General features: G+C 36.0%; 1 protein-coding gene across 2 annotated transcripts in view; it reads right to left on the bottom strand.

The window, feature by feature from the left end:
- Positions 1-6881: 6881 nt before the first annotated feature.
- Positions 6882-26134, bottom strand: part of GRIA4 (glutamate ionotropic receptor AMPA type subunit 4) — a gene marked incomplete at both ends in the record, with an annotated part of 362750 nt that continues 343497 nt past the window's right edge. The window contains 3 exons of one of the 2 annotated variants that reach the window (XM_080931806.1): positions 6882-7046; positions 11159-11293; positions 13751-13865. In XM_080931806.1, the coding sequence (XP_080787932.1) occupies positions 6882-7046; positions 11159-11293; positions 13751-13865 (415 nt within the window). Of the gene's footprint in view, positions 7047-11158; positions 11294-13750; positions 13866-19876; positions 19992-26134 lie in introns of both variants that reach the window. The other variant, XM_080931807.1, reaches the window with a different exon arrangement.

The following is a 26134-nucleotide window of genomic DNA, read 5'->3' on the forward strand; positions in this document are numbered from 1 at the left end:
GAGGTTAAGTGGATAAATTATAGATGCTTGAGTTGAGTGTTTGGTGTGTAAAATTAGGAAACATAAAGTTGACTGAGAAGGGACAAAGGATTAAGGGCAAAAGACAGTAACATTTGTGGTATACATGAAGTGCTCAAAAGAGGAGGATGAGGCATTATCATCCATGCAAATATGTAACAGCTCAATTGGCTTAACTTCATATTTAATTTCTCTACTCACTTTGCATTGTGCCAGTTGCATAAAGTAGTGACCTTGGCAAGAAGCCTTGATGAAGTGACAGAATCAATTAGAGATGTTAAGTATCAGACTCAAAGCTACTTCTTTTATCAAGTAGCTCAAGAGCAGGAAGGCAAGATGGGGATTTGGGCATTATCCATTATCCATATGAGATGAGGAGGGAGGGAATTACAGGTCTGCTGTATGCCCTTTGTCATGAGTGATTTAAAGTTACTGGTAGTCAAGGAATGGACTGGGGTTAAATAACATCTCTGTACTAACATATTCAGAATTAACAATGTCCTTAGTGACTATGTGGCATTGGTGTAGAAGTGAATAAGTAATGTGGACATGTAAGCAGTTCATTTTAATAATGTAATTAGATTGATTGATGTCTTCTTCCTTTTTGTTATTGTATTTTTGTTTTCTTACTTGAGGCAAGGTCTTGCTAAAAGCAAGACTAGGCTGGCCTGAGGCTTGCTGTGTTGCCCAGGTGGGCTTTACACTCACAACCATCCAGCCACAATACTGAGATTCCCCACGTGAGCCACCATTCTGTGGATGACCTACTTTCGTTAGTTTAATTTATGTATGCATGTGTATGTGAAGTCTCTCTCTGTGTGGGGGCATGCATATTGCTAACTGCTTGTGGAATTCATAGGAAAACTTTTAGGAGTTCTATTTTCTCTGAGTTCCAGGGATTGAACTTGGATTTTCAGATTTGCTCAGCAAACACGTTTTTTTTTTTTTTTTTTTTTTTTTTTTTCTTCTTCTTTTTTTTTCTGCCAAACACATCACTGTTCTGTTAGCACATATTTCTACAAAGAGAAAACATTTAAGGTTTTTTTAAAAAAATGTTTCAATTGTGTGTATGTATGTTTGTTTGGGTACATTTATATGTATGTGTGTGTCACGACACAGAAGTGTTGAAACTCACTAGTGCTTGAATTAGAGGTGCCTGTTAGCCATCTGATATAGGTATTGAGAACCAAGCTGAGGTCTTCTGCAAAAGCAGTATGTGCTCTTACCTACAGAGCTGCATATCTCCCCCCCCCGTGTGTGTGTGTGTGTGTGTGTGTGTGTGTGTGTGTAGTCATAATTTAAAGATTACCCCTGTGTCTGTGTGGAACATGGAGTGAAGAAGAGTGTCTGCAAAGGCTGAGAGTTTCTGTATTTTGTACTGAAGATGAAAATAGTGACAAGGGTTAGTGGAGGTTAACAATGTGAAGAGCAAAATTAAGACAGAGAAGTGGAGGAGAGTGGGATAATGTTGTGTGACATGGTACACATGACATGGATTTAGATCAATGAGGCTGAGCCTCAGGTGAAAAGCCCAGTTCCAATACTTGTAAAGTCATCTACTTAGATAGTGGAGAAAGTGGGTGGAAAGGACATCTCTGTGACATGAAAGGTAGGCAGGATCCTGTAACATAGAAGTTTGAAAAAACACCAGTCTGATGTGTATAAAGATAAAATTTCTAAATGGAGTCAAATATAGACTAAGTTGTTTTAAATTCTGTTTGTTAAAAAAGTGTCTAAAGCTTTCACACTAATGGAAAACTAGCATCAAAGAGCTGACAATTATTTCTATATTGACAACAATAAATGGTTTCTTAGCATCATCTCAAACAAATGACAGAATATTCTACTTATTTTCTTCCCTGAAGGGCAAGAACAGAGCCAGTTTGTATTTTGTCAGAGCTCCAGCTGATGTGCCCATCATCAATGAGAAAAGCATCAAACAATACACACCTAACAGGGGAAGAACCCCCTTCTCTCTCTTTTTTACTTATTTTTATTGTATAGTTTATATATTTACATTTCAAAGGTTATCCCCTTGCCTGGATTCCCCCTCTACCATCCCCATTCCCCTGCTTCTTTGAGGGTGTGCCCCCTTCCACCCACCCACTCTCACCCACAAACTCCCAACTCAACACCCTTGAATTTCCCTACACTGGGGAAACAGGCCTTCCTTCATAGGACCAAAGGCTTCTCTTCCTATTGATGTCAGACAATGCTACATATGCAGCTGGAGCAATTAGTCCCCCCATGTGAACTCTGTGGTTGGTGGTTTAGTCCCTAGGATCTAGGGGGTGGGGGGAAGTCTGGTTGGTTGATACTGTTCTTTCTATGGGGTTTCAAACCCCTTCAGCTCCTTCAGTCCTTTTTCTAACTCATTTATTGGGGTCCCCGTGCCCAGTCTAATGGTTAGCTGCTCTTAACAAACAAGCAAGCAAACAACTCTTGCTTGGCGCTAGAGAGATGGTTCTGTACTTCCTGCTCTTTCAGAAATTATCAGAGAACTGAAATTCAGTTCCCAGTACTTCTCGTGACTCTAGGGGATCTGTGATACCCTCTTTTGGACTACTTGGATGCTGCACTTGCTGTGTATTACCCCCCCCCCCCATGTATTCTTAAATAAAGTAATAAAATCTTTAAGGAAGTCTTTCTACCTGGGGAAATGTTTTTATTTTACCCACCACCCTTCATTTTAGTGTTTCTTTATCTCATCTTTTGTTACTTTTCAAATTATCTTTCACTTTCAAACCAAATAAAGCCACAGCAAAACAAAGGAGTAAACAGGGTTTTTTTTTTTTTTTCTTTCACAGAAAGCAGTTTTGTTTTCTTTTTATTTGAGATACAATTACTGTGTCTCATCTCTTCTTACGTCATAACCATTACATAAAATAGCTCTCTTAAAAAAGTCTCATTTGCTTAGGAAATATGTAAGCCAATCATGTTTTCCTTTTGCCTTTGATTTTACAAATAATAAGATTGAAATTTTCATGACTGAAAACATACTGTTGTGGCTTTGTATAAAATTAGTGTAGAACTTTTGAGACTGGCGTTTTCAGTTAGTTATAGGGCTGTCATAGGTGGTTCTCTTTCTATCTCATGATAGTTACTAGCTATTGATTGCCTAGCTGGTGGTGTTTCTAAGATATATTTTCTTTATGAAATATTTAGTTTTTCTACATAATGATCTTTCTTGTTTAGGACCTGGGTTCTTCAACCTTGTGTAATCAATGTGTATATGATGTGTGTGTGCACAGGTTATATATGGAGTCCAGAGTGTGTATATACACTATGTGGTCAGTTCTTCCCGCTTTGCATGGCAAGCACACTTAGCCACTGAACCATCTCACCAGCTCTTATTTGCACATGATTTAAATCATACTTCTGAATTTAATAACAATTCTGTTGCTAAGACTCCAGAGAGGTGTCAAAATTGTTCTTTTCTTTTTTCCAAATTTACTTTCTGCTGTAAACCAATACAACTCTTAACATAACACAAACCCACTCCAAACATGAATGAAAACTATTTCAAAATATATCTAAATGCCAAGCTTAATCCTTGTTCTGAAAGACTTAATTTTCTTGACATTATTCTAGCCAAGCGAGTTGTGCTACGGAGTTAAATAGGGAAGCTGTGCATCGAGAGAGCAGAGCACAGGCCCTGCTCTTGGTACTTCCAGGTCCATTGCCCTTTATAATATGGCAAATAAAATTTACTTTACTATTTTAGAAAAAGGAAAAGGAAAAAAATGTATTAAATTTCTTACGTGTGTTTCTTTTTTGCTATTTTCCTTAGTGTAACTGAAATGCAGGTGAGGGCAGCACAAGATAAGACAAGGCCTGTGATTCAACAGTGAAAATGTAATGTGGAAACAGTTTCTGAGAGGCCTGAGAGATAGCGGAGAAGAAGCCAAGATGGAGGAGGAAGAGGATGATCCATCTCCCTGTGGTTTTAAATAGCCACAGGTAGCTGTGAGCATCTGACAAGGGACGGATCATTACAGGACAGTTTGTTTATCTAGGTGGGCAGCTACACCAGTATCAGTTGGCTCTGAGCTTATTTTGTAGACATTTTGTGGAGAGATAATTTACTGATATAAATCTAATTGATGAATTATAAGCCTCTAGAGTTTTGATTTTGTTGAGCTGGGAATTGTGAGAATAACCACAGTGGCTGGATACAGGGAACGTGAGCAGAGTTTGTGGCAGAGAGTCACAGGAGGGCAGCCTCCTCTGAGGACAGAGAGTAGCAGCGGTAGTGTGGTGTGGTGCCCTGAACCGATTTCTGCTTTTAAAAATATTTACCACAACAACTGAGACTATAAGTCAACCTTCAATTTTATTTTAACCCACACTTTACATCTAACTTATACCCCAGGACTGTTAAGGGGAAAATACATTTTTTGCTTCAACTTAATTAAATCGACACAATTCACTCTTTCATTCAACAAATGTTTATTAAGCACCTACAATATGCCAGGCACTGTGCTGGGTGCTGGGGATACAACTGTGAACAGGATAGACACAGTCCCTGCCCTCAAGGAGCTGACAGTCTAGTAGTTTACAGACAAGTACACAGGCCATTACAATGCAGTACAGTGAGTACCGTGATGGGTAAAGAAACATGAAGAATGGCACAGAACTCGGTGTCCTAGGCAGGGGTGCTGGGTAGTCATGGAGATCTCCTCACGTAAAATTCAATTTCAGGACCGAAGAATGTGTGACAGTCAGGTAAAGCCAGAGAAGATCTACAGACTGAAGAGATGTTAGATGCCATGTCCCCTGTGCTGTGGAGCTCCATGTGCTGCTGAGAGCTTGGGTAGGGAGGGTGAGAGGAGGAGGAGGGTGAGAGGAGGAGGAGGGTGAGAGGAGGAGGAGGAGAAGGAGGAGGGTGAGAGGAGGAGGAGGAGGAGGGTGAGAGGAGGAGGAGGGTGAGAGGAGGAGGAGGGTGAGAAGAGGAGGAGGGTGAGAGGAGGAGGAGGAGGAGGAGGGTGAGAGGAGGAGGAGGGTGAGAGAAGGAGGAGGAGGAGGAGGAGCAGGAGGAGGAGGAGACCTAGGAGGGGCCTAGGTTGTAAAATGAATCATTTCTTAACTACAGAAAAGTAACCTTTCCCGAGGGACAGTGCACACATGTGTTCTAAGGGTTACGTTGTAGTGACACATGGATATTGAGTGGGGATTGTAAGCATCGAAGGAAGCCAGTCCTCCACATTTCTGACAGAGCTCCCATGGCGTCACACCCTGTGCCCGCACCAGGCCACCTTGCTGCACAAGTCTTGTTCAGGAAACAGAGGAAAGGAGCGGCTTTGAGTACTGCTCACCCTAGGAATTTACCAGCTCCTGTGAAAACTCAGCTCATTCATTCAAAGGTCACACTTTGCGAATCATCTTAATTTGTGCTTTCTACAAAGATCTCTCAATCTGTAATTTTTTTTATTCTGTATCATTGAACTCATTCATCATTTCAGATGAAGCAGACCTTTTGAATCCTAGGGTTTTTGTCTTCTTAAAAATGAGCATGATTACATTTTTTCACAATTACCGGGTAGAAATAAGAATTGAGTTTTTCAACTGTCGTCTACCCCAAGCTGTAATCAGTGTCTTTAAGGAGTTTAGTATGGGAATGAGGAGGAAGGCCCAGGAGACACTGAGTTTTAGGCAGCAGAATAGAATCAAGTGAGATTTCCACGCAGGGTGTGTTTGTTTTAGAACAGTGGTTCATCCCCAGACTCAAGGACTCTAACTTTGACAGCTTAGTCTGTTAACAAATGAGCCCAAGATCTAGAAAAAGTATCCAAAACCAATAAAGACAAGTTACATTCTCATATGGTCTATCCCTTGACTTATACAATCCCTCATGGAGTCTCAGAGTTTCTCAAATAATCGTAGGAAAAAAATTAAGCTCTGTGGATAGATACTATAAGAAAAACTGTTTTTTTTTTTAATTCTTTGGGTGGGTTTTGTACACAGAACAGGATTATAAATTATATTGATAACATGAGTGACCCGTAGTCTCTGAAATTCTACATTACAGATGGGTGACTTCATGCCAACATTTTCTTCACTTATGTTTTCCTTACTGTTTCTGATAGACAAACACAACCTATGAGCCAACTTGTGTGACAGAGTGAAGGTTACAGGAAACAAGGTGACCAACAACTTTCACATTAAAAAAAGTCTCTAAAGTTTATTACAGTGATGGCATTATTATCAATTATTGCAATGTATTGTCCCCTAAGATGGTTAGAAAAAACAATTGAGTTGTCCTCTACTGGATTTACTTCAGTTAAAAAGCAAGCATGTTTCAGTATTGTTTTATTTCCAAAGTAACTGTAAATACTTTCTTTAAATTTTGTTTGTTTTTTTCACAGGATTTACATATTTATTTTTTCTTATCACATCTTAGTGACTGCTTGTCTAAGCTGCAGATTAATCCATCGATGACATGGATGTTCTGGACACACAGGTAGCAGGTTCCTTGACCTCTAAACTGTTGAATCCTTTGTTGTAGTTACTAAAACCTTTCTGAGAAAGAACTTCACAGTTTAATGCGCTGACTGGCCAGTCTGATTAGTTTTAAGTGCGCTCAAGTGAAATTTGTTGCTGTTAATACACCTATCCCAGATATCCCCCACCCACTCCCCCCAAAAAAACTAAATTGTGAATTTTCCTGATAAAAAAAATCCGAGTCTGCATTTCCGTGCTGAACTCATGCACTGGTTCTGTCCGGCGCTCAGTATGTCTGTCCTTCCTGCTCTCAGCCAAAGGATGGGTTTAGCCAAGACACATGCTTGGCATGTTCCTCAGGGCTGCGTTTCCATCAGTCACCAACATAGTTTGATTAAGGCACTCAATTATTTTTTTGGTTTTTATGGTAGGTCCGATGCAATGACAGCCAATCCCGAACTTTGTCTAATTGCAGTTCCTGTGTGTACGGCCTTGGGGCAGTCGGGGGTCAGCACACGGCCGTTTTCTCCCACACTCCCAGTGATGGATAACCTGGCTTTGTTTCTTATGGCTTCGGAAAAAGTCAGCTGGGTTGCATGAAAAGAAAACAGAGAGGATGCCAGGTGTTATGATATTCTGTTGCTTCAACAAAATGTGGCACATCAAACACCAAAATATTGATAATTAGACATCTGCATTTTCCCCTGTGCTTTTTGTCATAGGCAAATTGCTTATGAGGGAAAGAAAAGCTCAGATAGAGCTGGAGAATTAATCAGGTTAAAGTTTTAGGTTCTACACATTTAAAAGATATTTGTAAGATCATAAAATCTTTTTTTGGGGGGGGAAATCTAGATAGGAATTCTTTTCACTTGCAGATTTTGACACCCTAATGCTTTCAAAGAAGCTTAAAAACTTTTCTTGGGATAGATGGGCATTCTATAAATCATAGTATTTTTTGTTAGATGATACAAAGAATGTTTTCTTAAATCATGACAAATTGCTAAACCATATCTATATATCTATATATCTATATCATCTATATATCTATATCTATATATAAACTCCCTGTTTTCCTCACACATACCTGTCCACACACTTTCATTCATTCACACAAATTATAGACATGACTCAGAACAGCACAGTTAGTGACATACAGTTCACTCTATGCCTGTTAGGAATCAAGGCTCACATTTACAGTTTATGCTTCAAGAAGGTGCGTCACAAGTAGGCACATTTGACAATGCATGGAGTGGAATGGCCACAGATGGTCCTGTGCTGAAGGAATGGTGGCTGGCCTCTGAACACTTACTAAATCCTTACCCTAACTTCTTAGGTAGGAGAAGGTGACACTATGTAGGTGAAGGGGCTCTGCGGTCATGTATATCTGACCACTGTGCATTTGCTGCCTCCAAATCCTTCCTAGCAAATAAATACCAGTGTTAAGAATAGGAAAGCAACATAAAAGAGATGTCCTCTAAGCTATGTAGTGACACGTACCTCCACTTTCTTGAATATAATGCATTTGTTTATTCTGAACTGAATTTTATCTAATTCTTTAGGAAAGTTCATTCCAGTGTTTGGTATGCTCTGGAAATTAAACATTAACCTGGTTGCATGTTAATAAAATTAATTATTGTATTAAAGCTGTTAGAATAAAAGTGTTTAAAGTCATTCACCCTGATTACAACAAAAGCTCAGCTCAAACTGTGTATAGTTATTAACTGTAATTAAAATAAAAGGCACATCTAAAAGCAGTAAATGACTGTAATAAAGGTGAACAGCTGTTTCCATTCTGAGGACTTAGGATCGGGCTTTATAGAAACATCAATCATTTTTATGTTTAAAATAATTTGCCATATAATGGAAACTTTAGGGGGAAAATGGCACTCTTATTTGATCGGCTTCCATTAGTCCCTTGAAATCAAAATCTGATTTTTAAAAATTACTTTGATTAGTTGTGTGTATATGTATCTCTCTATCTGTGAGTGTGGCATATCTGTTTCTGTGTGTGTCTGTGCCTGCTTCCCCCTCTCCTGTGTGTGTGTGTGTGTGTGTGTGTGTGTGTGTGTGTGTGTTCACAGATGTCTGTGAGCCATTTCATCTAGATGATGGTAACTGAATGTTGCTGATCTACCCTTACTCTGGTCCCCAGCCACACTTCCAAATAGATCTATGTAGTACAGGATCCAGTTTTGATTTTTCTGGTTTAGATACTATCTAAATTAACAACCATTAATTATATAGTTAATAGAGCCTCTTCTTTTTTTTCTTTTTTTTTCCCAATAAAGTCTCTGTCCATAGTTGAGGTCAGCCTACACCTTACCACACAGTGCAAGGCAAAACTTTGCTGTAATCCTCTTATCTCACCTTCCAAATGCTAGGATTATAGCCATGGATAGGATGTTAGTCTTTATAAGCTTTTCAAAAGGGGAAATAAATATCAGTTTGATAGTAAATAAAAAGTGTTTTCTTTCAAGGCTTCTCTGTAGGTTCAAATTGTTTTTTCATTAACTCTGAATGCCACTGACTTCAAAATAAAAAATAGATAATCATGAATGCTTTGTCTATACTTAAAATGTAATTTTGAAAGCTCAGATTTAACCTTAAAGGTGCTAAATTTGATGAACTTCAATGTCAGGCTTCAACTAAAAAACAAACTTTATGATGTAAAAGTCTTGTGTACCTAACCCAGAAAATTTTAACTTTTTCTTAAACAATTTACTAAATTTTTATAATAATTGGCATTCACTGGTATTTATTTGTAAAATTTCAAATATTGTTTCTCCATCTTGGATTTACTCAGTGATTGGAATGAATACGAAATTCAGCTTTAGTAATACAAAATAAGATGTAGTTAAAATTAATAGCAGAATTTATGCCGAATAACACAGGTCCGATATTTTCCCTACATTTGGAAAAATCTCTCTTCAACTCAGCAAAAATTTAGATAAAAGCATTTTCTTAATGGCTACAACTGTTACACAAAATCAGTTTGACTCTTTTCAAATGATTTCCCTCAAAGCTCCTGATCTTATTAGAAGATGTGCTTACTGTGTTTTTATCTGAGTGAAGTGACGGTTTAGTGTTTATATTTTTCACAAAGTGGAGAAAAAATATGCGTACTTTTATGTAAAAATGTGTTCACCCATAGCTTTCTAGAAGATGGAGAGTGGCAGTTAAGACTAGATTATCAGGGATGGCTTCACACTTTCCTTTCAGAATGTAACATGTGTTCAGAAGTTTCTTTATCAATAAATATCAGATCAATCACATTTTTCTCACATAACCTCAAATTATTAAATTATATTTGTTGTCTTGGCTTTTAGTTCCCCCAAGTACTCACTGTCTCTTTAAGATTCAAAGTCTAAGTTATTATGTAATCAGAACAAATAGCTAATCCACTAGGATATTATGTGCAATTAAAACATGGTTTTGTTTGAGTTCTGATTTTTGAACAGCAATAGTAAAACTAAGTCCATTAAGGTTTTATTTTAAAACCACTTTTTGTCATTAGAGAACAGATGTAGAAGTTTACATTCTGAAACAGGAAATCCCTCCTGTGTCTTCCTGAATGCAAATTATTTTTACTGTGACAAGAGCAGGAAATATAAGTGTGGATGACATGGTTTTTTTTTTTTTTTTTTTTAAGGGAAACAAAACGGAAAAAATGTGTAACAGCTCATTGCAATCATTTGTTTTTTTCTTTACATCATACACACACACATACACACACACATACACACACATACACACATACACACACATACACACACTCATACACACACACATACACACACACACACATACAAACATACAGACACATACACACACATTCATACACACACATACACACACACACATACAAACATACACACACATACACACACATATACACATGTGTATATATATGTTTATTTGAATATGTGTGTGAGAGAGGCTTTTATATTGAATATCATTTAATAAATGCATGTCATAGCCAAAATTCTGGCAGTGATTTCTGTCCACTGGTCTGGCTTTAGGATTACTCTTAGATGAAAAAGCAACAGGAAGTGATACTTTTTGATATAGAAAGATGAACAGCGAATGGAACACAGGTGAGATGGGGAATTAAAATTCATGCAGTCCTTATGGGTTGGATTTTTTATATGTATTATTTCTTTAGAAAACATTGCTACTTTAGAAACAGTGGGACAGTCTCTAGGCTTTTGATCATTTAAAATACGTTTGGCTCTTATATTCATAGAACTTATGAGTTGACATAGCAATTTATCCTGTCTCTGTTTAGGAAAGCTTAGCTCTAACTTCAAATTCTCTCAATTTTCGGGCATTCTTGCTTTTTATATTATTTAGGGGTGCAATTCTAATATGTTTTCATGTTTCTGACCATTGCAATGCAGATATCTATTGGCAACATAAAGTTTCAAACAGAACATCTGCAGCCAACAAAAAACAGAACCACTGTGCACTGAAAATGTCAAAAATAGAAAGCTCTAATCAGAAGCAAGCAATACCACCACAGGACAGACAGGCCACAATACTGTTCACAGGACGCATCCCCGCTCGCTGGCGCAGGCCCTAAGTCCTACCCCTAAATCTTAATACTTTCGGTTCCATATACGTTGTAACCTTCTCTATAGGTTGCTAAATTGTGGGTATTGTGCGAGGAAGTTGGGTTAAAAGTCTGTGCGCTGTTTGCCACCTTCATTCTCTTCGCCTCTGCCCTGGACTTGTAACAGAACTCTATCAAAGCCACCAGCATTGCCAAGCCCAAGCCGCCAACCAGAATGTAGAAGACGCCCGCTACGTTGCTCAGGCTCAAGGCACTCGTCTTGTCCTACAAAGGATAAAGACACGGCAGTTAACCATGGGAATGTCACCGCCAAAAGGGGAGGGGACACAGAAGGTCAAAATAGCCAATTACAGTAAATCCTTAATTTAGCTGAGAATGATTTACGGGTATAAGTCACTAATGCAGGTTCATAGATGTAAATATAAAGCTTATTGCTCTTGGGAGAAGAAAATTATGATAATTACCAATAGATTACATATTATTACATTCAATAAAACCCCCAAATTTTATCATTACTAAATATGCAATGAAAAGCACTGTATTTAACCATATGTAAGCAATCATATGTCTACATAGGAATACATAAGAAGACTTATTTTAGACTTTGAAAATGTCATGCAGAATATGAAAAAGAGAAACTTATGACTTTACATCCTTTAAAAGATTATTTTAGTGCTTAGTATTTAGTGTTTCTCTTGAACAGTTATCATTCTGCATCTCCTAATGTCACAAAACTAAGGGTCTTTCAACTATCAGTATCATAGTACTTGCCACTGACGTATCAATGCGCAGATAGCAAGGCACCAGAGCATGCATTACTTATTCTTCTATAAACGCACTGAACAATGTTAATTTTGAATTTTATATACTACTTAGCAATAATATATGTGGTATACTATTGTATATACAAAATACAATAATATGCAAAATAATATACAGGAAGGATTGTACTACTTTAAAATTTTAATTTAGTGTATTTGTTTTTAAACAGGGTCCCATGTAGTCTAGGCTGCTCCACTCTGCAGATGAAGCAAACTTTGACTCTGATCTGCATTCCTCGACCTCTCGAGTTCTTTATTACAGGCATGTGTCACCACTTTTAGCTTTTTAAGAATAAATTTTCATGAAATCTATCCAAATTTAGAAACAAATTATTTATGTATGGTCAGATTTATACTTATTTTTATAAATTAAAGATTTCATTGCCACATAAAATGCTTAACAGTTAATATTTTAGGTATATTATAGTTAAGATCCTTACTCCAGGATTCCCTTATTTTTAGATATACAAACAGACAAGCGAATATTAGAAGATAATAAATTGTGACAATAAATAAAAAAAATAGCCACAAACTATAAATATATGTGGCACTATTTTAGAAAGGACTTCGGATGACCTGAAGTGTTCTCTAGCCATTGTATATCCTAGAAATCTGTCCATGAAATTGTTTAATTCAAGTGATATGTATATCTTTCTTTATGTGTGCATTGGTCTGTTTGGGCGTGTTATTTTAAGGTAACTTGGTTTTAATTACGGGCATTGATCTTATTTTATAGTAGGACACAAAATGACAGTTTTTTATACTGCTCAGCTTGTCTCCCTCTTGTTCAAAGGCAGACAGTAATGATTCGGTATGTGCAAGTTCTGAAAAATGATCTTTTAATCTGTCTTTGTTTTAGAATTAAGAGAAACTCCCCAAGTGTTAGTCAGTCACTTGTTTCAATGTCTTAGAATAATTACTAATTTGATTTCTTTCTGGATCAAAAATCTTCAATTATAGTTTAGGAGCATTTTATAAATAGGCCTCCTGAGTGCCAGGATTTTCTGTCTTCTCTTAAATATGTCCTATAGGCATGCTGAATCCATGATAAAATTGATCTTTTTCAATGATAATAAACATGCAGCTTTGTACTTCGAAGACTCAGCCCCTGAGTTTCTGCCTTGCTCTGTAAGGAATTCGCTAGCAGAAGCGAGGAGATTGTCAGTGGGCAATAGCACTTTCTGGAGGACCTGGGTTTCCAGCAAACAAATACAGCTAACAACTGATTGTAAATCCAGTTGCAGGGCATCGGAGACCCGTGTCTGGCATCTGAGACTGCGGAAACACACGTGTGCAAAAAATCACGTATTCAAAATAAAAATAAGCAAACTCTAAAGATAAATTCATGGACAAAGGATCTCAGACCTTGTGAAAACGCACTGTTGATGCTGAATTGAAATCATTTATATTGACAGAATAGATCTGGAGGTCCATTTTATTGATCTGTCCAAATAGCAATTTTAACTAAAGCAGAATGCTTGACAGTGAGGTGACAAGGCCCTGAGTGCTATTTAACATACCGACTTCTGATCAATTTCCCACTTCCTGTCTTGAGAACCAACTTTTAGAAGACATATTTTATGGTTTCCTTATGAAAGAAGAAACCTGACAAAGATTAGTGGCAAATAAGTTTAAAACAAATATGGATAATGCTATTGTGTTATATATATGTTCAAGTTAATTTTAATCTATTTTAAATCTTTATTACTGGGAAGCAGTTTTATTGCCTACGGATAGGCTCTGTGGTTGACATTTATGGCATTGAGTTCTAAATTCCTAAATTAAATTAGGTAATGGCTAGGTAGACAGGAAAGTTCAGTGCTTAGATATTTCAGAAACTGGATGATCGCTCCCCGTTACGGTTCGTGTCACACACGAGCCCCGAACTGCGCCGACTGACCTTGCTTCCCGAGTCCTTGGCTCCACATTCCCCTTTGTCGTACCACCATTTGTTTTTCAGCTTGTCTAAGACGCCTGCCTCACTGAGTTTCAAAACGGCAAGGTTTACAGGAGTTCTTCACGTGGAAAATAACATAAATAACATTATATATGTTATTTTATGTTATTCAAGTAAAACTACATCAGAATCGCATGGCAAAGTGACGGAGCAAAGGCCACAGTAGGCTCTATGTCTTGAACTGTCGGCCCAGGTTTAGGATCAGACATAAAACTGGGACCTGCTCCATCGCTTTATGTAACAGGCACATGCTGCTAGGGAGGATTTTTAAATAAAAATGTATGCAATTACTGTGAATCCAAAACTATTGGCCTGGTTGGATTTTACAAACAGTTATAATTTCCCCCCAAAATGCACATGACAAGTAATCGGAACCAAGCAACAGCTTACCTACCTTTCTTCTTCCAAAACAGTAGAGATGGCACCAAGCCATGCCCCATGCTGTGATTTAGCTAGTGAGCTTTTACTTACGTCCTATGAATATGTGGGTGGTGTCCCCCCGTGAATTGACTCCGTACTTGGTTTCATACAAGGAGAAGGGAATCTCCAGTATTGCTGACCAACGGCCAGTTTAGGCAGTAAAGGTCTTTACAACATAAATATGCAAACTGCTATCTTAAAGTATAAATTTATGCTTTCATTTCTTTCTGAATTGCTGCATTGAGTCTAAATGACATCAACATAAGGAATTATCTGCCTAAAATTTTAAATGATTACAAATGAATTAAATAAATAATAGATAAATATTTATTATTTAGATAGATAGATTTATATTTATTATATAAATAGATAATAAAGACCCCAAGATAAAGAGGGCTTAAGTCAACAGCTAAATAGCTGGGCATTATCCAAACCTGGGATTGTGATAGTCTGGCTCCATAGCTTTGTACTTAAAAATATACCAAAGACTCAGAAATTTTATTTAAAATTGCTTATATATGAATTTATAACAAGATCAACTCCCCTAATGTTAGTTATTTTGTTCATATGGGATACAATATAATAAAAAACCAAGCATGCTCTTGAATCAGTGTCAAAAAATTTTACTGTAATATCAGTTTATTATTCTATTTAAGAAATAATCAATGTTTGCCATGATCGTAAAGTTTTAGCTGTTTAGTTGTTAACTATCTGCAATAATTTAAACCTCTATTAAAAGTTGTACTTTAGAGAAGGCTTATTAACTGCACTGAAGGAACTCAGTTGATCAAGGCCTAATTGTTCATACTAGCCCACTTGTATACAGACTTAGGCTCCTCATAGGTCAGCTCATTCCTCTGAACTCCATGATAATAAGGGCCTGCAAGTCATCCTCTTCCTAAAACAGTACTTACTGGAACAATAACTGACTCACAGTTGAATTAATTAGAGGATTATATAGATTAGGTTTTTTTTCTTGGAATCTATATCATTTAGGATTTGTGTGTGTTGAGATTTGTAAATCCTGGGAGAGTCATTAATGTATGGCAACTCTACTGTCTTAGTGCTACCATAACTAATATTAAAAATTGGTTAGGCCCTCAGGTTAGCTTAACTAAGCTTAAACAAATGCCCAACACATGATAGACAAATCGAATTACAATACAATGAGTTTTTGAATGGGTTGGACTGAGAAAAGGAGGATTTAGATATGAAAAAAAAAAAAAAAAAAAAAAAAAACAGATGTGGGATATGAAAGTAGCCTGTTTTAGCTTCCTTCTAGAAGAGAGAGTTAATGGCGGCATGTGTGGGTTAGATGAGGACTTTTGTCACTTTTCTCTCCCTTCTGCATGTAAGCTTTCTCTGCATCTCCCTTCTCTTTCTTCCCGTTCCTTTGTCTCTTCTGCTCTTCTCTCACGTAGCTTGGTTTTAGAGGGTGAAGTTATACTGACAATCAGATATCAGATATTTACCACTAATATTCAAAAAGAGGAAGTGAACACATGAAAAAAGGAATGTGATCCTAGGAGAGCCCTTTCCAAGAGATGGGTGACTGAGTGGTTTCTTTCCTATCACAGCTTCTCTGCTTGTGAATATTCTTTTTTCTATGACTGTTTCTTAGTCTTTCATTTATCTCTATGGTTTTAGTATCAGAGACTAGTGTCTTTTAAGTATAAAATTTATTATAGTCAGGCATCAACTGCTTTCAACCAAATGCCAAATCAAAACTGAGAAATTATGTGCCGGAGTGCAATTCCCAGGAATCTGAACTTAATCCTGAAGTCAAGATTTAAAACCTCATACAGATATTGGTTTGTACAAAAAGCTTTACTCATTGTAATCCATATTTTTATTGGTTTCTTGTCAATAAATGCATTTGTTATCTCACTAATTCATAAGGGTTGGTATAAATTTTCATAATTATTAAAAGTAGTTTTACAATACTATTAGTATAAGCAAAGAATTTTTAAAGAAGATTTAGTTTGCATATGATTTCTCATACGTTGCTTTCCCTGGAAGATAAAAATCCTTTCTCTTACAACTCTTGTTAAATGTTTGTGGCTGAAGGTTACTGTAGTCAGAACTTCAGTGAATGACTACCAGGCACTGATTTCTGTATAGACATGTCTGTGGCAGCCAAACTGCCTCAAAACCAAATCAGTCAAATTTTAGATGGTTTGTGTGGAGACCTCTGTGGATTAGGTTCTATCTATCTGTCTGTCTGTCTGTCTGTCTGTCTGTCTATCTATCTATCTATCTATCTATCTATCTATCTATCTATCTACCTACCTACCTACCTACCTACCTACCTACCTACCTATCTATCTATCTATCTATCTATCTATCTATCTATCTATCTATCTATCTATCTATCTGCCTGCCTGCCTGCCTATCTATCTATCTATCTATCTATCTATCTATCTATCTATCTATCTATCTATCTATCTACCTACCTACCTACCTATCTATCTATCTATCTATCTATCTATCTATCTATCTATCTATCTATCTATCTACCTACCTACCTGTCTGTCTACCTGTCTATCTATCTATCTATCTATCTATCTATCTATCTATCTATCTATCTATCTATCTATCTATCTACCTACCTACCTACCTACCTGTCTATCTACCTACCTACCTATCTATCTATCTATCTATCTATCTATCTATCTATCTATCTATCTATCTACCTACCTACCTACCTACCTACCTACCTACCTACCTACCTACCTGTCTATCTATCTATCTATCTATCTATCTATCTATCTATCTATCTATCTATCTATCTATCTATCTACCTACCTGTCTGTCTATCTATCTATCTATCTATCTATCTATCTATCTATCTATCTATCTATCTATCTATCTATTATCTATCAATCTATTTATTTTACATCTACAGCTTACACCCTTTGGTAGAGAAGAGGTAAGTTTCAAAAGAACAGTAGCTACTTGAAGAAGATGCAGAGTGAATTTCAAATGCATAAACACTTCCTGGTAATTTTTTCTCACCTGAGTTAGGTCAGGATATTTAAATATTACCCTTTTTCATGAATTCATAGTACAGTATTATTAACATTTAGATTGCAACATCTTTATTCTTTTGGTGATAAACCTTGCATACATATGGAAACTCACCTCCCAGGGGACAAGAGAACATACTATAATTTCATTTTAAGTAACTGTTTTATGTTAAATTTTACAATTTTAGTAAAGTTCTCTGGCAATACCTAAAATAGTAGTTTAGAACCTAATTTTTTAGTATATCTTTATGAAAACTATGATAATATACAGCAAGGGAATAAAAGGTTTGCTTTTAGAACTTACAAAGTTAGACTCATGTTTCTTACCAGACCACACAAGTTTACTCAGGTCTGTGACACACAGAACAGTCTCTTGAACTCCCACTGACCCAGTTGTTGAACCCCTTTAATAAAGTCATAATCATTTGTGTTGTGTAGATTTTCTTAAGTTACACATAATTTTTGCTTGTTTTTCTACAATCTTTTTCTTACCCTAAAACAAGATTGACAATTACATTTGTAGAAAAATTAATTCATAAAGCATTTCTATACTGCCTGAAGGCTTGTGATTATAAAATATTCAAACAGCAATTTTCTGATTATGTAACATATACTTTTAAAAACATTTATTTATTTACTTCTACATACACTGATGTTTAGCCTGCCAAATCCTCTGGAGTAATGAACACTTGCAAGCTGCCATGTGGGTGCTGGGAATTGGACCCTGGTTCTCTGGATGAGTAGCCAGTGCTCTTAACTGCTGACACATCTCTCCAGCCCCAACATATACATTGTAAGTTTTCTGGTGTTAGTGTAGCACATTTTGACATTTCTCATTTTCACACAGGTGTGCCTTTCCCCCATATATAAATATATGTATATGTTAATGCAAACCATTAGGTGGAGAGGGGGATTGGGAGCTGGTGCACCTTTGTGAAGACAAGTAGAGGGGGAGGGAGATGGAAGCAGGGTGGGCAAAGGGGATAGCATTTCAAATGTAAATACATAGAGTATCTAATAAAAAATAAAAAAAAAGAAACATTAAAAAATACAGAAAGATCCTAGAGAAAAATTCTAGGGAATTTTGAGTTTAAAAGAATTAATTTATTCACACTATAAGCTAATCCTATAATATAAATGTGGTTTGCTCCCCCAAACTCATTTGAGGCTTAAAACCTTAATGTGACTACTCTGAAGTGGAGAATTCTTTATGAGGTCTGTGTAGTTGTAACGAATCTGAGTTGTTGAAAGACTATGTTAGCTTTCTGGAGGCTAGATTAACTTTTGAGGTGTATAGGTTCTTCCAAGAGAAGGCAGTTACAAAGAAAGCAAACATGGCTTCTTACTGTTCTCTTCTTTTCTCATAATCTGGTCTCCCTGGTTTGCTTCTCACCTCCTTGATCCTTTACTCGGTTTCCCTTCTCTGCTACATACATGCCATCTGTTGTTATGAAGTGTTAGAGCCCTCCTGGATGCTGCTTGAACTTTGTGCTCTCTTTCTTAATTATTTAGGATCACAGAACAAAGAGAGGATTAAGACAGATGGTGCACGGAATTATGGCAAAATATTTACTCTTTCCCCTTCTACAGTTAGGGCTGGTTATTAAAGGAAAATATTAATGAATTCAGTTTGAGAGTTTTTTTTTTTTTAACACAGGGATCAGGATGGGGGAGCTGAATATATCTCAACAGCTAGTCCTTGAAAATACAAATCCTACTGAAGTGTCAGTGGTCTAGTGAGAAAATATATAGCCCAGCTATATGATTTTAAAGGTATAATTTAAAGTTTTGATTAGGTTTTTAATGAGTTGAAGGTAGTTTCTTAATCAATTTTCCTATTTCATTGTTTGCTTCATCTTTAAACACAGGTACAGATATAGATGATACCGTTAAATAGAGAGAGATAGAGATAGAAGTAGAGATAGAGAGATACAGAGAGATGAGAGGGAGAGATAAGGAAGGTGTTCTTCAAGGTCACAAATTAGAATATCTCTTAATTATATACCTTATTTTTTGAAGAAATTAATGAGAAGTTAGAAAACATGATGAAGCAGGAATTATGTATGGTATGTGTGAGGTGAAGACAAAGATGGTTAGGATTACTTAGTAGTCTTATTATTTTCTGATTCGTCCACTAATGAAAGGCATTACATAAGCCATATAACTATCTTCCCACTGTTGCACTGTAATTCTTCATCTGCAAACACTTTCTGGATGGAACTCTAGACAAATCAAGGTGGAGTCATGTTATTGCTGTTAATTGGAGATATTTGGCAGAAGTCTGGCCAAACATTAATGTAGACGACAAATCAACTTCACCCTTTTCTCCTGTCTTTACTTTCTCAGAGACTTTCTGCTTTCCAAAACCAGCTTCACAGCACCCCTTCCCCCACCCCCGTTGTAAAGCCAGAGCATCCCACATTTATTGCCATTGAGCTTGTGATCATGTCACCAAACTAGTAATAGTTGCAAATATTTTTGCTTTGACAGTAATTGCATACTTAAGTTTGGAAAGGGGTTTGATTGACAATCCATCTATGGGGGAGCGTAGCATAAGTCTCCCAGCAGATGCACCTATTACTTGACATACTGTTTACCCGCTCTTGGTGACATTGAGGCTAACCTTGGAGTCACCTCCCCCGCTGCCACATTCTCCTTTGTCGTACCACCATTTGTTTTTCAATTTGTCCAACAGGCCTTGTTCATTCAGTTTTAAAACTGCGAGGTTAACCGCATTTCTTGAAACGATAAAACATATTTTGTAAGAAACTGCAGAGCTGTTAAAATGTTAGAAGGAATGAGGGCTTTGCTTTTTTGTGAGCTTCCCACAGATGCTAAATAAACCTCTCATTTTGCTATCTGGCAGCTCCTTACACAGCAGTCCAAATGAAAGGCAACTGCCACGCATTCAAATGGACTCAGGCTGCAGTGCCTGCTGCTGGGCATTTACTCAGTGTGCTTAGTATATGGTAATTAATTTCACTGATTTTTTATTTTTGGAAAACTGTAGTAAGCTTGTATTTTTTAGTAATAGTAAAATAATTACATCTTGAATTCCTTTGCTTCTAAAAATGTCAATGACCCAAAAGAGAATGAAATAAAAATTCATCCCCTGAAGAAAAACAGTCATTAAAAAAAACACAACAAAAAGCTGCCAATCCAGATTCCCAGTTCCTGATCACAAGGAGTGTAGCTTGATTATTATTGCTTTCCTGTATTATTTTTGGAGATAGTGATTCAGTGCTTTGAATTCTTTCAAAACTGCAGATTTCCAGGCTCCTTGACTTCAGTGCATCTCGGGAGGATGCACGAATGGCTCTTAGGGATGTTCCTGTATCAACTGTTTTTCTTTGTTCTTAGCAACCTGATGCAATTTGGAATGTAGAATTGAAAGTTCATTTTGACTGTTTAAATTGAGCAATGGAACTCCAAGGCATCTTGCTGAATCTTTACCAAAACCATTGGAGATAAGATTTTCTCTGCTTTCAGTTTCTCTATAAAGGAATATTGACAGTGTATTATATTCTAATTATTTTCCAAATACCTTTAAAAAGAGTCATATGTTTTCACCTTCCATGTATCTGATCTCTCCTGTTTTCACAGTAAAATTAGGAAATGACCCATGAACTCTTTCAATGGTCTTCCCAACATTTAACAAGAATTATATTAAATCCTTGGATAGGCTTAATCTACTGTGGAAATGTGGGCACAATTGTTTGTCTCGACTGTTTGCAAAGCACTAAGTTTGGTAATTTCTTCAAGCCAAATGAATCACCAATCAAACAAAACAAACATATACATGGTTATGATTTACTAGTAAAATTTGATTTAGCTGTCTAATAACAGGTTTTGGCTATTTGAAACTAAAATGTCTGTTCATGTATTTATTCTCGTAAAATATATTCCTAGTAAGTGATCCACTTTTCCACTTCTGGGTATGATGAACTGTTTGGAAAGCATATATTTTCTCTAAGGTAACTACATTTGTGTTCAAGAGTTAGACTACCACTTCCTATATGCTAATTAAATTATTAGCTTCTTCATACATTCAGAAGGAAGTCTTACACTAGTGGAATAAAATTATTAACATGTTTCCTAAATTGAGCAACATTCTACAGTCAATTTTATCACATATAAGACCAAATTAAAATGTATGCAGGCATTTCATAAAGATAAGGAATGTCTAATTTAAAAAAAATATTGTAAAGAAAAAAGTCACTCAAGTTTGTTTTGATTCTCAAAACTAAACCTTATAGAAATAGGCAAATTTGACTTCAGTGAATTAAAACTACTAGTCTTCTATTTAGAAATTCTTATATGCTTTTATCTTTGGAATTCATATTCATTTGAGGTTTTAAGAATGCAGTAGTATCCCAATTATTTCATATATTGATTTATACTTTCCTTTGATTAAAAGTAAAACTATTTCATGAGAGGGTTATTTAACAGGGTTATTAGTAATACCCAAATACAGTTTCACAGCACAATAGAAAATAAAGAAACAAACAAAAAAGCAAAATAAAGGAATGAATAAGAAAAATAAATCTGTATGTTGAGAAGATTCTTTGCAATCAAGCTCTTTGAAAAATTATTCTTAGATAATATCTAATATCAAATAGGCCATGTAAAAACAATTTAGTTTCACACTGCTATCCATACATATAAATATTCATCTATGTTTGTTTGATAAGATATAAACAGTTGACCAATAGTTAAACAACTGCCCAGTTCACAATTAATCCATATACTTCTCTTGTAGAAGCCTATCTGTGTTCCTTGGTAAAGTCTGTTTGATAGCATCACATATATAATTTACTTTTCTTCTGTGTGGAAGGCATGACCCTTACTATTTAGAGATTTTATTCAGTATGACAATTTTTTCTATAGTAATCTGCAGCTACATGACAGAAGTTATTTTGTTTGAAATAGTGTCGTGCAATCTCAAAGCCTCCTCAGATTGCTATTTAAACTGCAGAGTAAACTATATGCATCACTTAGAACCTGTTCTGTCTTAAGAAGTTAATTACTTTCACATAGTAGTGAGAATAGCAATCATCAGATGACTTACAATACGTACCCTTTCTTCAATTACTTTACTAGAACTATTAAAAACTACTTTTTATTCAGCTCAAGTGTTAGAGAAATGCCTAAGGAAAGGTGGTAACCATGGTTACAGAAGTTAAAAATCATCAGGTCAGTCAGGATCTCAGAAAGCAGATCTTACTGGCAATTTATTGCTGAGGTGGAAATTCATTCATACATTTTAGTCATTGCCTCTAAAACATTGTCTCCAATATCAGCGACACTGAGTGTCCAGGTTATTCCTGCCTACGCACACATCAGGAAAGCCATGATGGTTATTAAATGGAACAGAAAGAAGAGAGTAGACACTTGGGGCTAATTCTTGCACTGATTATCCCTTTTGTATTAAATGCAACTTAAAGTCAACTTGCAAACAACTGACTTATTAAAAAACAAAGAGAGCGGTGGTGGCTGTGCTGGTAGGAAAACAGAGTTGGCTACATTGTTTCTAAACAGAAGAACTTCATTGAGAATCCAGGTGTGTAGACAATGGGTTTTCCCGGCTGAAATACATCCCAAATAATCCAAGTACTTGCCTTACATTTTATGCTTCATGGGAAGTTTAAGAAAGAACTCTCCCCCTACCTTCCCCTAGCAAAGAATCCTACCATGGGAAATGTGACTGCTTTGGAATGAGGGGCTCAGCTGTAGAAATCCCAGGATTTAGGGGAGTGCTGAGGGTTTTTATTCCTGGAATTACTCTCCAATTTCATAATTTGGAAATTCACCACATTGCCCTAGTTTTCAAGATGCCAATAAATCTTCACAAGTCCTTTTGCATTTATTAGAAAAGTTACATAGATTCAAGTGCTTAATGGGGTCTAAGAAATGGAAATATTTGCACTTACTTTTTGGAGTCTTGAGGAGTCTAAAGCAAATAAGCTTTTTCTATTAAAAACACATTTATCTTGGGTGAGTATCTTTTGTCTTTCTTCCTGTGTCTCAGCTAATAACCTCTCAACTTCTGTTAATTGAATTGAATTAATTGAAAATACATGCTCTTGTAATTGCTGCATACCTCATGCCCGATGCTCATTTCTAATCCAAATTTTGCAATGTAATTTATTTGCCTGTTGGTAAGGTACCTCTGGTACCATGTCTACCTAAGTAAATAAGACAAATTTTGTATAATGCTTAAGTCTGATAATGTTTTGTGACGGCATAGGGCATATGTGTGTGCATGAACATGCTCATAGTTACCCGAACCTGCACGCATGGATGTGTGAGGGGAAGAGAAGGTTGCCAGGAATTTTCTGTTTTATTTCTTTGAGGCAGGGTCTTTCATTGAATCTAAGCTGGTGGCCAACAAACCTCAGTAATTACAATTTCTCTGGCTTCCACAATGGGAGAAATTATGAATGCGATACCCAGGATTTTTTTTAATGTAGGTGCTATATTTGGATTGAGGTACTCATGTTTGTCTAGAAACCACGCTTACCTACTGAATGATTTCTCCAAATCTAAATGATACAATCTTAAAATTCAAAATAGAAATACAGTTATTATAATGATACAGAAAAATTGAATGTAAAGTGATGCAGACCTTTACAGTTAGTAAATGTCTGTCAATGGAAAATTGGAACTACATATTGTTTGTAGATAAATAACTTGCAATTAATTCTATATTCTATTTCACTTAACTGAACAAACATTTCACTATTGTCTAAAATGCTATAAATCTATGCGCCTGGCAGAATGTTTTTGTCCTACTATCAGATGGTACTACTTTATTATCCAGATGTGGAAGGACCCTCTATTGTAATACATATAAATTATCTCCTCAGCCTTAAGCCGCTGATGTCTTTGCTGGAGAGTTTTCTTTATACTATTTCTTGATAAAATTTAAATACCTGCAATTCAAGCCTACAATATGTACTTAAATGAAGCTGTGGTTTTTATCAAAGACTCCAACAAATCTTAACATATTTGTTTTCAAGCACCATCAAATTACGTGAAGTAATAAGAAATTGTATGGCAGGTGAAAATTCCTTTCAAACCAGCAAAAATGTTTTAAGCAATGGTGGTTTTAAGCAATTTCTGCCAGAGAACATACAAAGTGAAGAAAAGTAATGCAACCTTATGGGGAATTAAAATAATTTAAGTTTGTTTTTTATTCATAATGAAAGATAAAAATAAATTTGATGCTCAGTATAGTCAAAGATTTAATATGGGTGCTTTAATATGTATATATTAATACAATTTAATTTTAATAATATATGTTAATAATATATGAATAAAAATCTAGAACAAATTGCATTTTCTATAATAAGAACATTAAGATGATTCCCTTTGAGGAATCAATTGTAGGAACTTAGAGAAAACATAGAGGGATAGTTACAATTCTCGAATAAAAGAATTAAGTTTGTTTGGGTCCATAACTCTTACAGAAGTTTGATTTAAATTCCAGGAAACCCTTATTGTATATGTATAGATTTACATGCTACTCTATCTAATTCTTCTAGATTAATGTAACTGCATCTATATAGCTACATAGCTGTTAGCAGTAAAAACACTAATAATCCACATGACTTTATTTTATATTTAGTAACATCAATATCAAGGTAAAATAGTCTATGGTATAATGCCAGAAAAGCAAGCTAAATAGATTTGTAGGTTGTGATCTCAGTGTGAAAATAAACTGCCAATACTTTCAGTGTATGAAAAAATGGATGAAAATACAACAAATCACTGTATGGGTAAGAGGGGTTTAAAAATTATTTTAAATTACATCTAGCTCTCTAAACTTTCCTCCTCACTCAAAATTTTCTGCAATGTGACTCAGTAAAATCCATACCTCCCTCCCCTAAAAACCAAAACCAGAAAACAAAAAATAAAATGCCTCCACCAAACCCTCTCAAGTATTTTATATGACTCAGTGATGGTTAGAATTGTCAACTGGATTTAACCTAGTATCACCCAAAAATTGAGTCTCAGTAGGAACTGGCTAAATCTGGTTGGCTTTAACAACAACAAGTCTTGGTTGTTGTGCGTGAACATAGACTTCAAATAGGTGGTACCATTCCTGGGTTTGGGGCATACAACAATAAAGAACATGTATATGTTCCTTTCTCTCTGCCCTGGACTATAGGTGTGGTGTTACTTGCTCACTTGAGTTCCTTTGCTCTTGGAAATTCATGCCTATTTGACTTACCTAGTATGTTGGGCTTTAACCTGGAGTTGTGAACTGAAAGAAACCTTTTTCCCAGAAGTTGCTTTTTGTCAGAGTATTGTATCAGTGCAAAGAAAATTAAACTAGAACCGAACCTGGAACTGCTGAATTCAAGCCAAACATTCTAACAACTTTGTATCAACTCTAATCTAAAGAAGAAGCAGAATCTAGGAGGTATTGTCAAGGAGCTCAGGAAAATACTGGTCGGACTAGAGTTTACCTTTGACTTTGATATGTTTGGTTTTGTCTCTTGAGTCAGGGGTTGTAAGCCACTTGATTTAGGTGGTATATAGGAGACTAAGTGTAAGTAACTTCTTAGGGGGACTTTCCTATTTTATGCTTGAGTTAAGTCCCAGAGAGATGAACAAATGAAGAGATACTGGACAAGGTTTTAGAAAGTTTTCCATGTTTAGTCTTTTGAATTTGCATGCCTATTTCTATTTTATTTGAGAAGTCTGTTTGAAAAAGGTTATTTTTCAAGGATTATTGTGATTACTGTGAGGCTGTATCTAAGGCATTTGGATATCTATCTATCTATCTATCTATCTATCTATCTATCTATCTATCTATCTATCATCTACCTACCTACCTACCTATCTATCTGAAGTTTTTATTTACAGTGTGTGTGAG

Source organism: Micromys minutus (genome assembly GCF_963924665.1).
Source record: "Micromys minutus genome assembly, chromosome: 18".
NCBI lineage: Eukaryota > Metazoa > Chordata > Mammalia > Rodentia > Muridae > Micromys > Micromys minutus.